The sequence below is a fragment of the Buceros rhinoceros genome, unplaced genomic scaffold, assembly GCF_000710305.1.
Source record: "Buceros rhinoceros silvestris isolate BGI_N320 unplaced genomic scaffold, ASM71030v1 scaffold16829, whole genome shotgun sequence".
NCBI lineage: Eukaryota > Metazoa > Chordata > Aves > Bucerotiformes > Bucerotidae > Buceros > Buceros rhinoceros.
The window spans coordinates 1,539-18,895 of NW_010433444.1; the positions used below are offsets into that span (position 1 = coordinate 1,539).

Sequence of the window (17,357 nt, forward strand, 5' to 3'; positions counted from 1 at the left end):
GGCTTTCCAATGCCCTGCGGGCCAGTGCCCCCCCTGTCGCCATTTTGTTGACCCACGGGTCGGTGACCTGCCAATCGCCATTTCGATAACACACCAGTCAGCAACTGGGCAGCTGCCGTACCAATGACCAGCTAATCAGGGTCCCACCAGTTGATGTTTTGATGATCTCCCGGTGGTTACTGTTTCAATGACCTGCAGATCAGTGACCTGCCGGTCGCTGATTCAATGACCCATAGGTCAGTGTCCTGCCGGTCGCTATTTTTATGACCTGCCAGTCAGCAACGGGCTGGTCATCGTTTCGATGACCCACCCGTCAGCCACCTTAAGTACTTGGATTATCTTCCTACGTCTGGTTTAGATGTTAGGAGTCAGTAGGCGACAGAACAGAAATGACAGCTGGGACAAGGATACTGCGAGCCACTCCTGGCAAGAGAGTATGGCACTGTGTAGCGGTGGGGAGAACAGAGGGCAGCGGCTCTGAGACTGCAGCAGCAGGGGCTGAGGGATGGATCCGGATTTGGCACATCCACTGATAAATGCTTCATCACTAGGTGCTCAGACTTCTCAGAACTGACAGGGAATGGTGGTATCCTCAGCTGCCATCTCCTCTTGTTCTTCCTTATGTCACGGTTTGAGCATCTCCTGCAGGTTATTTATTTTCTCCCCAGCCACACACAGAGGAGGATTCAACCTGAGGAAATCCGGTGTATTAAAAACCACTGGAATGGCCCAGAATGTGACTTAGATTCTGTTTGTAGGAGCACCTATATCTAGCGTCTCCCAGCCAAACTGACCGAATGAAAATAACTTTCACTTCTATTCATCATTTGTCAAGACAAAGGAAGTACAGGCGTGGTCACAGCTTTCTGAGACATCAGCACAAAGTCCAACAAACAGGAAATTCCGCGTGTCTTGTGTTTTCTACCTAAAACCGTGATCCTTTTAGTTTCTTTTTGTTTCATTCAAATGAGAGTTGGAAACAGTTTCCAGTGATCATATATTTCCAGTTTATAACTTTGGTGCTGATAAACACATTTCAAAGGGACTTGGACAAGGCCCTCTAACAAGTAAGACTGACTTTGAAAGTTACTTATGCACGTACTTAAGGTATTCAATTTTCAAAACTATGAACATGTAAGTTGGCATTTCTCCTTACTGTTTCGCTTTTTCTCAGGCTTGCTCATGAGAAGGGTAGTTGTTTTATTTTTGCAATAATTAATCATTAAAATTTATTGGTTATATAAACCCACCACGAAAATCTTTTTGGAATGTTTTTGGAACTCTTACATTGGTGCTGTACGTGCATACATATACGTAACTATGTATATACTTCTGGTACTGGTGTGTGTATATGCGTAAAAATACACTCCGTAATAAAATTCTTATCATCATCAGAAACAAAGAAGGGGCACATTTTAAAATTAAAATAGAAAGAGTTTTAAAACTTAAATGAAAAGCCACTGGTGGAATAGTCTCCCCTGAAAGCGTAAATTATCCTCAGGCCTGATCACTTCTAATACTCAGCCTGTAATAAAACTCACGCTGACATCAAGTGGAGCAGAAATGCAACCCTTTAGTAACCATGAAGGAATAAAATACACATACAAGTATACTCGTCCTGTTTCCAGATAAAATACCTAAGCTCTTAATGCTGCAACAGGGACATCCAGTGACTGAGCCAGTTTTAGACCTTGTCTGTGTTTGGAATGAATGCTAAAGGACGGCGAGGGAAAGGGAGGCTCATTTATTAAGATCCTTAGTGAAGCACTGGTCTCACTGAGAGAATAAACAGACACCATGTGGGAATGCAAAACATGATAAATAGAATCTAGAAAAATTATATAAATGTTTAATTAACTCATAGCCGTTTCAGTATTAGACATTGACTGAGTCAAGCGAGGAATAATTTACTTTAAAACAAGTGCTTTGTCCAGTGAGGCAATTTGTTTAACAAGACTATGCAACATTTCATCCCCTTTTTTAATTATCTATCAATAAGGACAGAATTCACTAGGTAATCCTATTATATTTTGCTTCAGATACGATCTACCGCAGATATAAATGCAGCTGTATAACAGAAAGTTCTTCCAATTCTTAACAAATTAATAAAATAGAAAGACCAAAAGTAATTAAGAACCTTCCTTATATAGGGAAGGTGACAAAATGCTTACCACCCTTTTATGTGAGAGGTCCCTTATTCTATTTTGGTTGAAGTCAGTGTGAGTTTTACAGTGAAACTCAAACCTCACACAGCTTCTGGCTCTGACAATGAGTGGCATCTGGTACTGCCCTGACGCCCCGCTTCCTCAGCTATCCAAAAGGGGTTTGATCGGACCTGAGTCTTGAAATCTCCACGGTATTCAAAATGTCACACGCTGTGCTCTGAAGTTTCTGGTTATCGTAACCATACTACAGGAGTAGCTTATCTCTGGGCTTCTCAAAAAGGTAGTAACAGGAACTAATACTTTAGGATTTCAACTTCAAAGCATGCTCCAAGGTGCCGGCTTTTTTACTGTTCAGAAATGGATGAATGGAGAAATAAGCATAGGAGTTAGGTAAGCAAAAGTTAAGTTAGCAAAAAGAACTGCGCAGAAAAACTGATTAAAAGAATTGGAAAGAAAACGGCTACCCAGCTGAAAACAAGAAACGTGGAAATTTGTCACATCTGTCCTTTTGCCAGAGCCAACACCTTGACTGGTGATATGAGGAAAAGAACAAAAATTTAAGCCTTAACCACAGTTGCGTTGCTTTTCCCTGCTTGCTTTAAGCAGTTTTCAGTTTGCTAAAAATACTGTGCATTTAACCCTCCTCGATCTGATATCCACAAAGTAATTTATATTCTGCTAGTATGCCATAAGTATTCTATCAGACAAACAGATAAACAATGCTCCACTTAGAGATTTTTTAAAAATAAAAGGAGGACTTTTCTTTGTCCGGGATTTGATGGAAGGATAACTTCAGAATACAAACTTCTTCCAGGAACAAGCACAGCCAAAGGCTGACTGCAGAAACCGGTGTGCCTTTGCTGGGCAAAAAAAGTTTACTTTCAAGAGAACCAGTTGCCCGACATAGACAACTGGACTTGGAAATCAGAAAGGCAGATGCTGAATGTATTCCTTGCTGCTGCTTAAACAGGTTGAGTAGTTCAGCTGGAAAATTCTTCAACCAGTAAGAAATTTATCTGATAAAGTTTCCTCTCATCCATCACTCCTTTCCTTTCCTCTTCTCACCCCTAAAAAACCCCAAGTTAGGATAATCGACTTACCCAACTTAGCCTTGTCAGCCTTGCTAAATGTTTGCCTTTCAAATCAGAAAACCCCAAGACATCTGTAATAAAATAAATTCGGGGGCAAAGCCTGAGAAACTTGAAGAGTCTCTCCCCTTTAAAAACGTTCCTACATTTCCCCCAGTTATCTTCAGTAATATTATGCCTTACTGCGTTCCTACCTTTAAAGTCAGGGCAGAAACACAGCCTGTGTTTTTAGTTTCCTCACTGCACTATCGCAGTATTCTTCTGTCGGCCCTCTCTGTCCATTCTGATTTCAGTCTTTAGAAATCACTTGAGATAGGAAGTCACAGGAAAGAACAACAGAACAGAGGAAGAGAGGAGTGTGTGTTGCAGAGACAAGTTTTCAAGGGCCAGCTGTGGGTTCTGATCTTCCTTTCACTGGAGAAGAATCTTCACTTTCACTTCCTTCCCTGTATTTTCACATGGGTTCTAAATATTAAATGCGATAAAGAACACACTAAAAATAATACATCAGATATAGAACAGTAATAGAGCTATTTGCAAAACTCTTATTAAAAGGAACTTATCTGAAGTTCACTTTTTGGTGGGATTTTGAAGTTGTATGGCATCAACATGTAGAGGACGTCACCTGGAAAAACAGGCACATACTTTAACGGCATCCATTTGCCGTCAGCTCATTTTAACTTAACCACAAACCTGACTGCTAGCAGTGCAAACGTGGAGCCCGTGAGAGGCAGCTCACTGTCCCCTCCCGTGAGCGTCTGCTGGATCATGCCATTGTGCATGGGAAATGAGGACTTTCAGTGCCTTCAGAAATTCTGCAACAGCCTTACACTCTGTAAGATGATTAGTGTCTGTGCTGAGGAAAAGGCCCTTGGGAGCTTTTGTCCTGTTCGGGGACAGTGACGCTACATCTTGGCTCTGACTTCAAGCTCACTGGTCCAAGCCAGCTCTGCTGGTGGTATTTGTCCTGCCAGCCTGCTAACCGGTTCCCCATGAGGACTCAGAAATACCTACGCTTTTCCACCTAATTCAAGCACCAAGCACAAGTACTGAGTTGTGATCTAGCTTGTTGAAGGCAGGAGACAGGAAGCCTTCACCTCTGAAAATTTTTAGAGTGGAAAAATTAAATGGCATCACTAGGGGGCAACAAAACATCGCCAACATCTATGTTGTTAAAGATCAAGCGATGTCACAACCTCACTGAGAGAGGCATTGGTGTGGTGACCTGAAGAACAGCTTGTGCAAGAAAATGCCTTTTTTTTCCCCCAACTGTGTTATGTGTTATGCCTCAGGGATGATAAAGCTCAGGAAAAAAAGTCAAAACCACCACCACCAACAAAACAAAAAAAACAGGCACACAAAAAACGTTTCCTATAGTCCTGTGGTGCTGCGTTCTGGTGCAGCAGAACAGTAACAAGGTTGGACGTAACAAGGTATGCGTCATTTTTAACCCCCGAACCCCACGTACTTAGCATTACGGTTAAGCATAACACATCTGCTAAAGCCCATCCACCTCGTGCAAGTAAAGATGCACACGGTAGGAGAATCTGAATTTGAATTTCACTGTCTTTCCCTCTATCCCTCTCAGTATCAGCATGACCAGCACCCTGAACCGAGGACAGACACTCCAGAAGATGGTGACACTGCTCCAGTCCTCTTAAGTTACTGGGTTAGTTACTAGTCCTTTTCCTCCATTTTCCTGATGTCTTGCTGGAACTAACCATACTCCTGGTGTAAAACCAGGAATAGTTTGCCATGCTGCGGTGGAAACAGAGGCTATGGTAGTAGCGTGGCAGATGATGGACAGGAATGTGGAGTGTCTGACCTGAAGTCACTGAGGTGTTTCAAGAAAGAGTGAGCCATTTTTGACCTGTGGGTTGTAAACATTCCTGAAATCCTAAGACCTTTACCAACAGGATTGTTATCCTTGCCCACCTTCTGCAGGCCAGTAACCAGGATGAGTTCCAAGCTAGGGGAACTTCTGGGATGGCACATCCTTTCCTGTTCTTGCTGTTGGAAAAGGTGGAGCTATCACCAAAAGGAGCTCCACAGTGAGCACGAGCAGCTGAGACCAGGGAGTTGATGGATTTTTCCTGTGGTCAGATGGTAGCCAGCTCAGATGTGCCTTTCCAAGCAGTGCCTGTTCAGTCACCAGGTTTTTCATGGTGCTCGTGTCTCACATAAAACTTTCTCCATTTTTCAATTTATTCCCTGATTTGTGAGTAGAAGTTCTGTGCACCGTCAGAAGGTTAAAATCTAATCATCTCAGCTTTGAACTCTGCAAACTACCTTTGAGTGTTGCAAGAATTTGCACAAGGTGTATTTTAACGCATCTCCGTTTCAGTTTACCGTAGTGTACTTTTGATAGTGGAATATAGACACAGGTCATGAAAAACGGAGCAGTAAGTCAAGGGGGGTTTTTTGACAGAAAAGCAGTATAATCGGTGCTCATGTCACATTTTACGGAAGTGCTCAGTGATATCAATGATCTGGAACGCATCCTGTAGCACTGGTCTTGCCTAATGTCCTCCAGACCTTATTGCTGGGGCTTTTCGGCCTCTCTCCAATCTGTGATGTTGTGGGGCTGTAATCCCTGAGCTATAGAAGTAGAATCTTAAAAATTCTCTCTGGATTTGCCTTTGACTGTCACATCCGAGTCATTTCCAAACAGGCCAGCAGAAAGCAGCTTGTAAAAGGGGGCTGAAATACGAGGCTTGTACGGTCCCTGCTGCATGGCGGTGTGATCTGTGAAAAACAGGCAGAATTTGGTAGTTGGCCTGTCGATGCATGTCCTGTCGATGGTCTTTTCTCACACCAATCAAGAACGTGTTCAGTTCCGGCTATTGCATAACCAGCCAGAGCTGAACTCTGGGGGTTGACCTCAGAAGTCACGTGAAACGGTGATCTGCTGAACTGTAATCTTGGTATTGGCAACTGATTGATGTAGCACATGGTATAAATAAACATGAAGAGAGAATGTCATGATAACATCACATACTCAAAACTCCAAAGTTCCTTAAGTAAGGATCCTCAGGTTCTTCAGAACAGAAACAAAATTAACGGAAATACCCCAGTTAGGTGATCTCGTCAGAAGTGAGATGGGTGAGTTCTGTGATTTGCATGCCTTACTTCTTGAGAGGTTTCTAGACTCCAGCAGGACCTTAGAAAAGTGCTTTTCAGTGACTAGCTTCAGAGCTCACAAATTTAATCTTCTTCATCTCGAAAGCCCCTTCTAAAAAGGAAAAAAAAATGTTTTTTACAATCTAGGGACTTTCTTCATTGTGGACCTTTAACTATTGACAATTGTCTTAAGCTATCAGCTTAAGATTTCAGGGCGAGCCAGAATTTAGTGTGATTGTCTAGGCCACGTCATAGCTGAATGGAATTCTTTGAGCCCACTAGAGGGATTTCCTGTCTTCAAAGTCTGGTTCCAGTTTCAGCCGAAACCTTTTATGTCATAGTTATAACGCGAAGGAGTCCAGAGTGCCTCCTGACAACTAAGTTAGGAGGACTGCATGTGGGAACTGGAGAGACATTAACAGGATAATAGGCGAAAAAAAATCACCTTAAAACTTTGCATGTTTCTTTTGAATTTTCCTTGTGTACGTGTTCTTCATGTACATGCTCGTGTTTTTACTCTCACCCTGTTTCATTATGTACTGAACAATTCTTAATCTTTTAATCAAAATAAGGGGCTTCACTCTCTTATACGTTTCCTGAAGTACTTTCCTTTATATGTGATTCTCAAGTTACTTGACCACAAGAAGAAAAATGTCTTTTAAAACTCTAGCATTTTCCTTTTTTTTCCCATGTCTGTGTGGACTGCTTCTTTCAGAGTTACTTTATTATTTAGCACACCAAATTTGAGTGACTTCAGTGAGACCTTGTGAGAAAAGAAGGAATTATGCTAACACATTAGGATACAAACCTGGAAAATTCTTTTTTTGCACGTTCATTTAAAAACTATGTATTTTCATTAAAAAAAAAAAAGTTCACTTGAAGTTTTGACGAGGTTCAGACCCTAGATTTGGAGAATATTTGCCTGGACTGGTAAATTCAGACAATTCCACATCCGGTATGACTAAAAATAAAGCAGCTTGTCTGTAACTGACTTGCAGAGTGGAGCGAGTTCAAAACTCTCTCTGTTCATCCACATAGATGCATTTTAAGAAAAGCAAACTGAAGTAGTATCTTGTTTTTTCAAAATCCAGTTGGTTTTTTTTTCCATTGTAAATGTACAGACTGATTTTTCTTTAAATGGTGGTGTCAGTTTAGTACATCTGCTTTGGCCTGTCTTACTTACGACCTCCAAAAAGATTTATGGATAGCACTGATAGATATAAATTCTTAACACACGGGCCCCCAAAATATGTTTTTCAGAGGCTTGGTGTCACAGAAATGACAGACAGACCATTGCCATTTAACTGACCGCTCCTGAGCTCGGTTGCTCCTTACTTTATCTGACCTAGGAGTTGGTAATTAGTACAGTAAAACTCCACCCCCAGCATTTTCAAACTGCCCCTTTACTTTGCCAGTGCTTCTAGTCCCTTTCAGGACATTTAATCCATTTGATTACTGACCCAGCTGACAGTCAGTAGACTCAGCTGACTACTGACTTTGCCCTGAAAAGTGTTACAGACACTCTTACAGTCTGCAATAACAGACAGGAGATCTAAGAAGCTGCCAGGAGTGCTTCTGTTTGTGTCAGAGACAGTTAACCCATTAACTGACTATGAGGAGCTTCCCATCTCTTTCAGGATGATGATGAACAGACGAAGGCAAACCCTCAGTGCAAGTGATTTAACTCCTCTCTCTGCCTTTGCCCAGAAAGAATTGTCATTAAGTTACAGCTACCACCTGGGTATGATACTGTTCTTTAGGTGTTACTTCTGCCTCTGTTGCCGTTAAAGTCATTATCTGGGAAATTCTCATCCTCTGTGTCCAGGACTAAGATTATGGTTGACTCTTTCTACATCTGCAAGTTACAAGGTCTCAGCATTAAAACTAGAGTCCTGACCCTGCCTTCAGCTGTGGTTCTCCTAATGACGCGTACCTTCAGTTTTAGCACATACTACCGTGATCTGTGACTAGTGGTATGTTCTAGCCGAAGGCAGAACAGTCTTTGCAGCACAGCCCCAGACACTGTGACAAATGCAGCCCAGATCAAGAGCGGAAAGCGTGGCTTTATTTAAAAACAAAAAAATCCCAACAGTAAACCACAACAGAGCTCTTTTAAACAGGCAACGAATAGGGCGTCCTCATGAGCCGTACCAAAGCCTGCAAGATACAACGAGCAGAATATGCTACAGACCGTCTCTCATTCTTTACAAGTGCATTTCATTTTAGCTACTGCTGTTTAGAAAGCAGCTGCTGTAAACTGCAGGCAGACAGAAGACTTTAAACAGGAAGCGTCCCTGCCGCTGCGGCAGATCTCTGACTTCTACCCGGAGTGAACCCATGCGCTCTACAAAAAGTGCTAACAACGACTAGCCGATTAACCCACGGGCAGGAGCCTGCTGGAGGAAGATCAGGTTGCAACCACGCTGTTGTAGCTTTACACCACACCCCGTGAATTCGTAGGGGAGGATCATACTCAGCGCCGATTCAGGAATTCTTTCTTTCTGCAAGAACTGCGCTAGGAGTTTGGTGAGTACTTTGTAACAGACTTTCTGGGGTTTGTGAGAGGTTTTTTTTCTTTAGCTGTCAGAAAGGAGAATCTACTGGTATGTTTTCTTTAGAATGTGGTAGATGCAGGAGTCAGACTTTTAGATTCAAAGTCCAGCGATGAGTGCTGCAAAAAGGAAGACTTTTTTCTCTGTAAATTTGAAGCAGCAGGACAATAAATAGACTTTTAGGATTACTAATACAACCAATCTTTGGTTGTCAGAATCTCAGACTGAAGTATTTTGAGCTCCAAAACAGTTCTTTGAAAGAATATGTGAATGTGTTAATTTTGATCAATAGCTGGGGGTTGGAAAAAAGCTCGAGTTTTTAAAACCAATTTCTCCCCTACAGTAGCTCCAAGGGAGGCTTGATTCAGGCAGAGAGATCTGCCAGGCTATTTCAAGCCTTTCTAAGGAACGTAACGTTTGAGGCAATTAATATTTTGAGAAGTACAATAACAGTTGAATTAAATTAAGCTGATGCTACTATAAGATAATTTCACTCACCACGTATAATGGAAATGTCCAGAAACTAAAAACCCTTGAACAATAAGGAGGGCAGTGAATGAGGCATCAGCGCAACACACAAACCACAATCCCAACCCCCCAGGATTTTGCTGGTGATTTTTGTAGTATTTTACTTGGAAGAATTGACATAATCTTCATGTTCGGTAGCTATGTAATGCAAAACAGTTATACCAGTCTGTATTAAAAAAAAAAAATGCTGTTTCAGAAAACCTAAATACAATTTACATGAGGAAAAGGCACGTAACAATGGGAAAAGTGGAGTAGGGAGAACAGTAATAATGTGGTTGGGGGAGGAGTATGTGAAAGGTCAGTGCGACTCAGGACTCTAGAAATTAGTCATCAAAGGACTTCATGGAAAACATGTAAAGATATAAACCTTCCTTCCTGAATGTCTTATGGAGAGATGCAAGGACAGGAAGTCCAGCTGTCCGTACAGATACCAACGGCAAAGGCATGCTGCAGGAATTGTTAGGTACCCACTTCGGGACAGCGGTCGGCCTTTTCCTTTTGAAATCTCCTGCTTGTTATTTAATTCTACTAGAAGAGAGTTTGTCAACTGGCTGTGAAGGCAGCAAGTATCTATATCCACAGTAAATTTATCTGGATTGTTGTTTAAGCTGAGTTTGAGAAGCGTAATTGAGTTTTCTTTGTGTGTGATGCACACAGCACAATGTTGAGGAGGAGAAAATTATTAAAACACGTTCTGCTCTGGCCTCTTCTCCTGTCAAGTACGTCCTATGTGAAAGGGTTCATTAAAGTGCAGCCATAAGGTGGGCAATTGCTTGATAAATCAATTTCTTTGAAATTTTTATGACTTTTATGCTGGAGAATCTCCAAGTGTGGCTTAAATTCACTTTCAGTAATCTTTATGTTCATCCTTACAGTGTGCATTGTGTAGTTGGTATTTTGGAGATTTAATGGACTTCAGCTCTCCGGCTGAAGGAGTGTTATAGGACCTTTGACGTACATTTAGCCTTTTAGTGCAGTGCTCACATGTACCAATATTGCTAATGAAAACTCAGTTGTTATTAGTCTAGCTAAATGCAGAATAACCGTAATTTCAAGTATTGTGGTATTCTTGACTCGGGACAGATAATGGCATTGAACTTACCTACCCTTAATCTTATCAGAGAGTTAATTTTGAAATTCTAATGGTAAGTCCTTTCAAATTGTTGGTATTTATTTGAGAGTTTAGTGTCAGATCTAAAGGGCAATTAGGGAGAGTGTACAAAAAGGAGGCAGATCTTTCTGTCAGAGAGGAAATTTTAAGAGACTAGGGCAAAAGTGGTCCAAGATACAGTGTGTCTAGGAACCAAAGCAAAAGTGGAAAAGAACAAGCTTCTTAGCAGGCTTTCAGAGAACATGTTCAGAGCCTTTAGTGAATTTGAATTCTCAACTCCAGCTAGACCAGACCCACAGTTAGAGAAGGAGAGTTGCTGGATTTCAGATCTGGCTTCAAGGACTGTTTATATGTTTCTCCAATAACCCTTCCAAGTTAAGTGCATAAACATGAGCAGATACTAGCACTCACAGAATCACAGAGTCATCTGGTTGGAAGAGACCTTCAAGGTCATCACGTCCAACCGTTACTCCTGTACTGCCAGGGTCCCTAAACCATGTCCCTCAGCACCACATCCACACGTCTGTTGAACCCCTCCAGGGATGGGGACTCCCCCACCTCCCTGGGCAGCCTGTTCCAGTGTTGCACAACCCTCTCTGTAAGGAAGTTTTTCCTGATATCCAACCTCAACCTCCCCTGGCCCAAATCAGATTGTTCTCCAGTACGGGGTCACTGATGTCCTTTATGTTATTCTTCTGACTGTGCAGATCTTGAATTACTTTTAGGGCAGACAACACAGATTGCTCTCATGGATCCACCACTGGGGTTAGGATCGTTTCTGGAAACATCAATACTAAATCTCTTCTGGAAAGGAAGAGTCATTGACACCACTTTCACGTTCTGGGAAGCTGCTTTAGCCTCCACATTTACTTTAAAATGGTGATTCTGGCAATAAATCTCTTCTGCATTTTAAAATAAAACTGCTTAAAGGGCTGCTTGAAGGGCTTTGTAACTATCATGATTTTGTTGGTGCACATTCAGTATGTTGGAGAATGTCTGCCAGAGGGAGTCAGGGTATCTGTACAGGAACAAGCAAAGAAATTTCAAAACCAAAAACCAGAACATCAGCAGCCTCAAGAAGCCTCACTAGGAGCCTCATTAGGAGCCTCATCAGGAGCCTCAAGAATTATGTGACATTTATATCTCAAAATTTTGGAGCAAAATGTTTAAAATATGTCTAATTCCAGTCCTTACTATTGCTTTATGTTTGGGCTACACTTCAAACAGTCATATTTTCTCTCTAAGAACTAGGAGAAGCTGATGGCTTCTTCACTGCCAACACTCTTCTTCACACAGGGAGAACTGTCTTTAAAAAACAGGGACAAATTACCTTCTGTGAGTTTCTCTTATGAAACTGTTTTTACTTCACAATAGGGACAGAGCGACCCTGGGGACACAATGAAGCAAAACCATATGGGGAACTGTGAAATTCCTTTCATAGGAATTTCATGGTTACTTCACAGCAAAATAGACTTATTTTTAGTCCTTTTAATTTTTTTCCCTAACTCCTTTGTTGGATTTCCTTAATTATTTCCTGTTGCTGTTAACACAGCTGTTAATTTTCCGTCTTTAGTATTGTTGCCATCTTCCCTGATGTGTGCCATTCTTAACCAAGTACGCATCTGAAGTTAACTGGTTAATTCGATTTACTGTTTAGTGCAAAAAATCAGACCACACATTTGAACATGTCGACCCAGGATATGATCTGGACATGAGAAAGTTCAACTTTCTTCCAGAAAATAGAGCATTCCCCAAAAACTGATTTTAAAACAATTATACTGAAAATGGCAATTGCAGCAAGTAAATGAGGAACACGAGCATTACATGAAGGAAATGCTTAGCTGGTGCTGCTCTTATGAGCCTCACAGAAAGGTCTGCAGGAGTGCATTAGCATTTTCTGCTTTTTTTATTAACATTCTCTGCTTTGGCTGAAAGCAGTCTTTTACTCTGTAACCGTACAATCTTTAACACAAAGAGGTTCTGGACAATGATTTAGGCTTCCATCAAGTGGAGAAAAGGTATCTTAGAAAGATCAGGCCAAAGTTTTCTGTGCTCTGAGAGTCACCTGATGAAATCTGTAGGTCTACAGAAGCCGGCACTGCCGACAGAATAGGCAGCGCTATTTATACTGTGGCGGGAGATGAAGGGAATAGGACTCTTTCTTTTCTATGGCACTGTTATTTCATGCTGGGTTTAAGTATTTGCAGGGTGGTAATCTGAGGCAGTCTGACTCCGGGTGTATTCCCACTGGTGAGTTACAGCATTTCTAACCCGTGTGGTGATCCAAAGCTTGTACGTCCAATGCCAGTAAAAATCTCCAGCTGTGCTATCTGCAACTGGAAAGATAAGACAGGGCGAGCTAAGCTTGCTTGGCAAAGCAAGGAAAGTCATGTTTTGGTCTTTGTAACTATATACGCAAAGGGTAATCTATGTGATGATGAAATTACAAAAGGTTAATAGCCCGCTATGGTCACGAGGCATCAGTGTGGAAGGTAGAGTTTCCTCCTGTTGTACTTTCAGTAACTGACATCTTGACTTTAGTGAAATCCGGTCGTTTTTTCTGTAGCGTGTACAATGTGAACTTCACACACAACAGAGCTGGTAACAAATGCAGAGGACTGACATGAGTCTCTCTGTCAGAAAAGGTTTTCTTTTCAATTCGTTTATCAGTTGTGTTTGCAAAGCAGCATTTACAACCTTAATAAAACCAGAACCAAAGTGGGCATTCAAATCTGAAACAGTTTAAAAGCTAACGACGATCCTTGTTTTCCTAGATTTTCACTTCCCAGTTTTCACTTCCCGGTTTTCACTTGGGAATTAGAGACTGGAAGAGTGCAGCAGCAAGTCCTTTATGTTAAATGAAGAAAGGTAGGCAACGAGCCAAAACCCTCTGTCGTAACAAGACAGAATTGTGAAGTTGTTGGAGGAATCTGATGCAGCCTCTGGTCTCGGGACTGGAACAGACTGCTAGGGCTGCTGCTCTAGGGCCCAGGAGAGAAGGAAGCTGGGGAGGGAGTTTCAGTAGCTCGTGCTTTCAATCAGTAACGTTTGTGTGCGGATGATCCACAGCAGACTGCTTCCTTTTTATTAAGCTGCTGTGACTCTGCAAGGCTTTGTCCTGGCGATGTTAGTGTGAATGACAGAGCAGCACTAATTCCGGGACTTGGAAAGCCAGGGTGTGTATTATCATTCTTTGCTCAGTTTACATCAAAGCAGAGGTGACAGCATTCATACTTACTTCATTCTTCATACGTACTCCAGAGTTAATGTGAAAACATACTGCAAAACAGCACACGTAATAAAATAATTTCAGAGAACTCACTGACTCTGCCAGGTATGTCTAACTAAATCTCTGTATATCCTAGGGCAAATATAATGCCTCTGAAGTCTAGTGAACTGAAAAAGGTCTGCTTTGCTATCAGAGGTGCTCTAATACTATCTAATTAGACCTTTTCAACTGTAGGTTGTGCTACATTCAGCCTCCGACTCTGCTTATCCTACCTCCTGCTATTCATTCCTCTATTTACTTACACGCTTTGCCTTTTGTGTGTGTGTGTGTGTGTGTGCACGCTTCCGTTTCCTAGGCTGTCAGTGTGAATGAGTCACTTCTTCTGTCATTACAATGTCACTTTATGCCATATTCTAAAGCTGCCTGCTTTTTTGGCTACTACCGGAAGTGATAGCTTCTGGTTTGTTTTTTCCAGTTAGCTAGTCAGAGATAAACACCATGCGGGAGAAATGCTTGCTTCTAAATGTTCTGCTAACTATAGAAATCGGTGTTGAAGAGACTGCTAAGTAGAAAAAAACAACAGAAGAAAATAAATACACACGTAAAAGATGTGGCTCCAGAGGCTGCAAACTGCACGGGGAACATGCATAGTTCTATACTCGTCTGTCTTAAGAGAAACAAAAATCTTGAGAGCTTTCTTGAATTTCTCTGTTTAGGTGGCAAGATAAAAAAGGCCTAAGTACAAGAGCAGGTAACAAGGACCTAATGTTGGGATCTTCCTTGCTGCTGGTGGTCTGGTTTGTCTACCTGTATTCCGGCTTCATGGAAGCTGATGGCATTATTCACAAAAACCAGTAAATAAACCAGTGCTAATTATTGCCCATAGGCCTTAGATCTCCCCTGTCAAGTAACTTAGATGTTGTCTGTTACAGATACAGAAAAAGCCTCACTCAACAGGCAGGTCTTTCGGGAGCAGCAGAGTGCCAGTTCCTAAGGGAGCGGCTAAGGAATTTATGAACTTTGTATTAATGACACTTTGATGTAGAGAAAAGCCAATATTTGTGCTGGGCTGATTCTTGGCTGTCCTAAATTAGAGCCCTGCTAGAATAAGGGGGTATATTTATTCCCAGAGATTTTCACAATTAGGCCGAAATAGTCAGACAGTTTAGCATGAACTATTTGAACTCAAAACATTTCCTACCTTTCCCATAACAGGCAGTCCTTCACGAATGTGTGCGTTTGGTATCTTCCTGAGCCAAGTGTCACAGATGAAGTATTTTGAATTGCGCTTTCCATATAACTACAATAAAAAATAAACAGAATGTGTTAAAAAGGGAAATAAAGTCAATGTCGTAAGAGGCTTACAGCTTTAAAACTTGGTTACTGGGCAGCTGAACATTAAATCAGAAAACTTGGACTCCTCCAGCGAGTTTGGGTTTTTTAATTGAAAAAGCAGTGCCAAGTTCACTTTGATCTTGGGTTTCAACCTTCCTTTAGGAATTGTAGAAATAATTAAACTACAGAAGGATTTAAGCATGTCAGTACTAAATCTTCATCCCCTTCACCTCACTTCCACCCACACCTGACACAATGTTCTGGGAATTTGTGGCCTTGGGGAAGGTTATCAAGAAGATAAAGGAGTTTGTGTTTGGTCAGTAGACTTTGCTGTACGTCAGATACGCAGTTATACGGCCTAAATGTTTCCTCTTGGGAAATTGCCTTTGGACAAGTTGCTCTTCTAAAGGGAAACGTAGGAGTTGCGTGGAAAAACAGAGGTTCTGTACCCTGGTCGGGTTTTCTGTTCTCTGCACAAATGCACTAGTTTATCCTCATGGTCACATAGTAAGAATTATATACGGCAGCTCATGATACTCAGAATTCTATTTTCAAATGAAAATGAGAAACTTATTGAGGATTTCCATTTTTGGCCGATTGTTCCTTATATTTTTCTTCTACTTGGGAACAAGCTTTTGGTAATATTGGATAACTAAAAATGTTTTACTAAATTCTGCAGTCTAAATCTATACTCTGCAGATTCCTGGAAGAAGGAACCAAAGCTTCAACTGGAGTGATCCAAAAGCAAATTCAAACGGAATTTTTCTGAACTAGTGAGAGTTTTGCCCTAGTGTTTGGAAAAACTCAAATACGGAAAACGAGAGCCCAGGGACGAATTTGGAATTAATCCATGGGCAACCGAGGTTGTAGATAATTTGCAAGGGTCATGACAGTGCCAATGGTAACAAATTGAAACTTCTAAGGAAAACAATGTGCTTACAAAGTTGCCCTTTCACATCTCATTTCAAAAACTAAAATTCAAATTGTATTCTGTAATTTTCCATTCCCATGAACTCACAGGAGCCAGGCAAAGTGTGAAAGTTGTTCCTAAGTATCTGATCTTTCTGCTTTTATTCAGCCTAGATGGTGTCAAACTATCACCACCTTTATTTTCCATAATAATGCTAAGTGCTTATGCTTGTGCAGTTATTTGCCATTTTTTACCTAATATTTCTCCCCATACAATTTTTCTTTTAGTTAATGTCAAACTAACTTTGTAACTCAGATGTTCTCTAATCACAAGGACAATCGCAGACAACTTCAGATTACCCTGTACAGAGTTATTTTCTTCCTCTTTTAAAGCACGACTGGGCTTTTTATCAGGGGTGAGTAAAAAGATAACTGTAACTATTTCTCTAACCTTTGGATAAAAAAGTAAAATTCTTCCAAGGCCGTACACCGCAAAGCTTTGCACGGAAGAAAATCTGATATGAGGCCGAATGCATCATAAGAGGCAGACAGTTTCTGGAAATTCCAGAATGGACTACAAATGCTGAAAAGAAGCGCTGTTACCTCTATTCACTTTGTGCAGCAATATAGTCAGCCTAACTCCCTTTGAAGATGTTTTGTTGGTTTATTTTGGATTTGTGTTATACTTTTGCATGGTATTATTTTGATATGTTAAAGGCTTTGCTTACGTGATTTATTCCTAGCATCTAAAGCCTAAGGCACTGTTTTTACCAGGTAGTGCAGTGTATTAAACAATCTCTTTCTGCGGATCTTTTGACATTAAACTTCATCCACTTTCACAGAGGCTGACCAAATTCAGGGCAGACTTCCTGAAGCCGTGACAGTAATGTCCAGGCTGGCCATTGTGCCTGGTCTAGAACAGTTACTGTGGTTTCAATTGCAGCGACAGTACGTACCGTACTCAGGAAAAGATGGAGAGGGAATCTCCATTCTTTGATTGAGAGGAAAATTGAAATTACCTGAATACTGACAAAGAGAGACTGTGCTAATGCTAATGGTGGGCGCTGTAGCCAAACAGTGTTCAGAGGGCAGCATTGCAGTAAAGATTCTTCCTTTCCTTTAACGGTGTAATATTCTACAAGTCAGTAGTGAGCTAGCAGTGGGACAACAGCTGGGAGGAGGGGCAGCATTAGAAAATGGAAATGATTAACTAGCACATAATTATCACATATAAACAAGAGACTTCCAAACAGACTGACCGAACAGGAAGGCGAGTGAGAGCAGATGGGGCACGCAAGTAAAGGAGGGCAGCAGCAGGAA

The 17,357-nt window shown here is 41.4% G+C and overlaps 1 protein-coding gene across 1 annotated transcript in view; it reads left to right on the top strand.

The window, feature by feature from the left end:
• LOC104500464 overlaps positions 1-17,357 on the top strand; it is a gene marked incomplete at its 3' end in the record, with an annotated part of 27,728 nt that overhangs the window by 256 nt on the left and 10,115 nt on the right. The window contains exon 2 of the mRNA XM_010144111.1: positions 8,011-8,114. Coding sequence (XP_010142413.1) covers positions 8,011-8,114 — 104 coding nt within the window. The remainder of the gene's footprint in view (positions 1-8,010; positions 8,115-17,357) is intronic.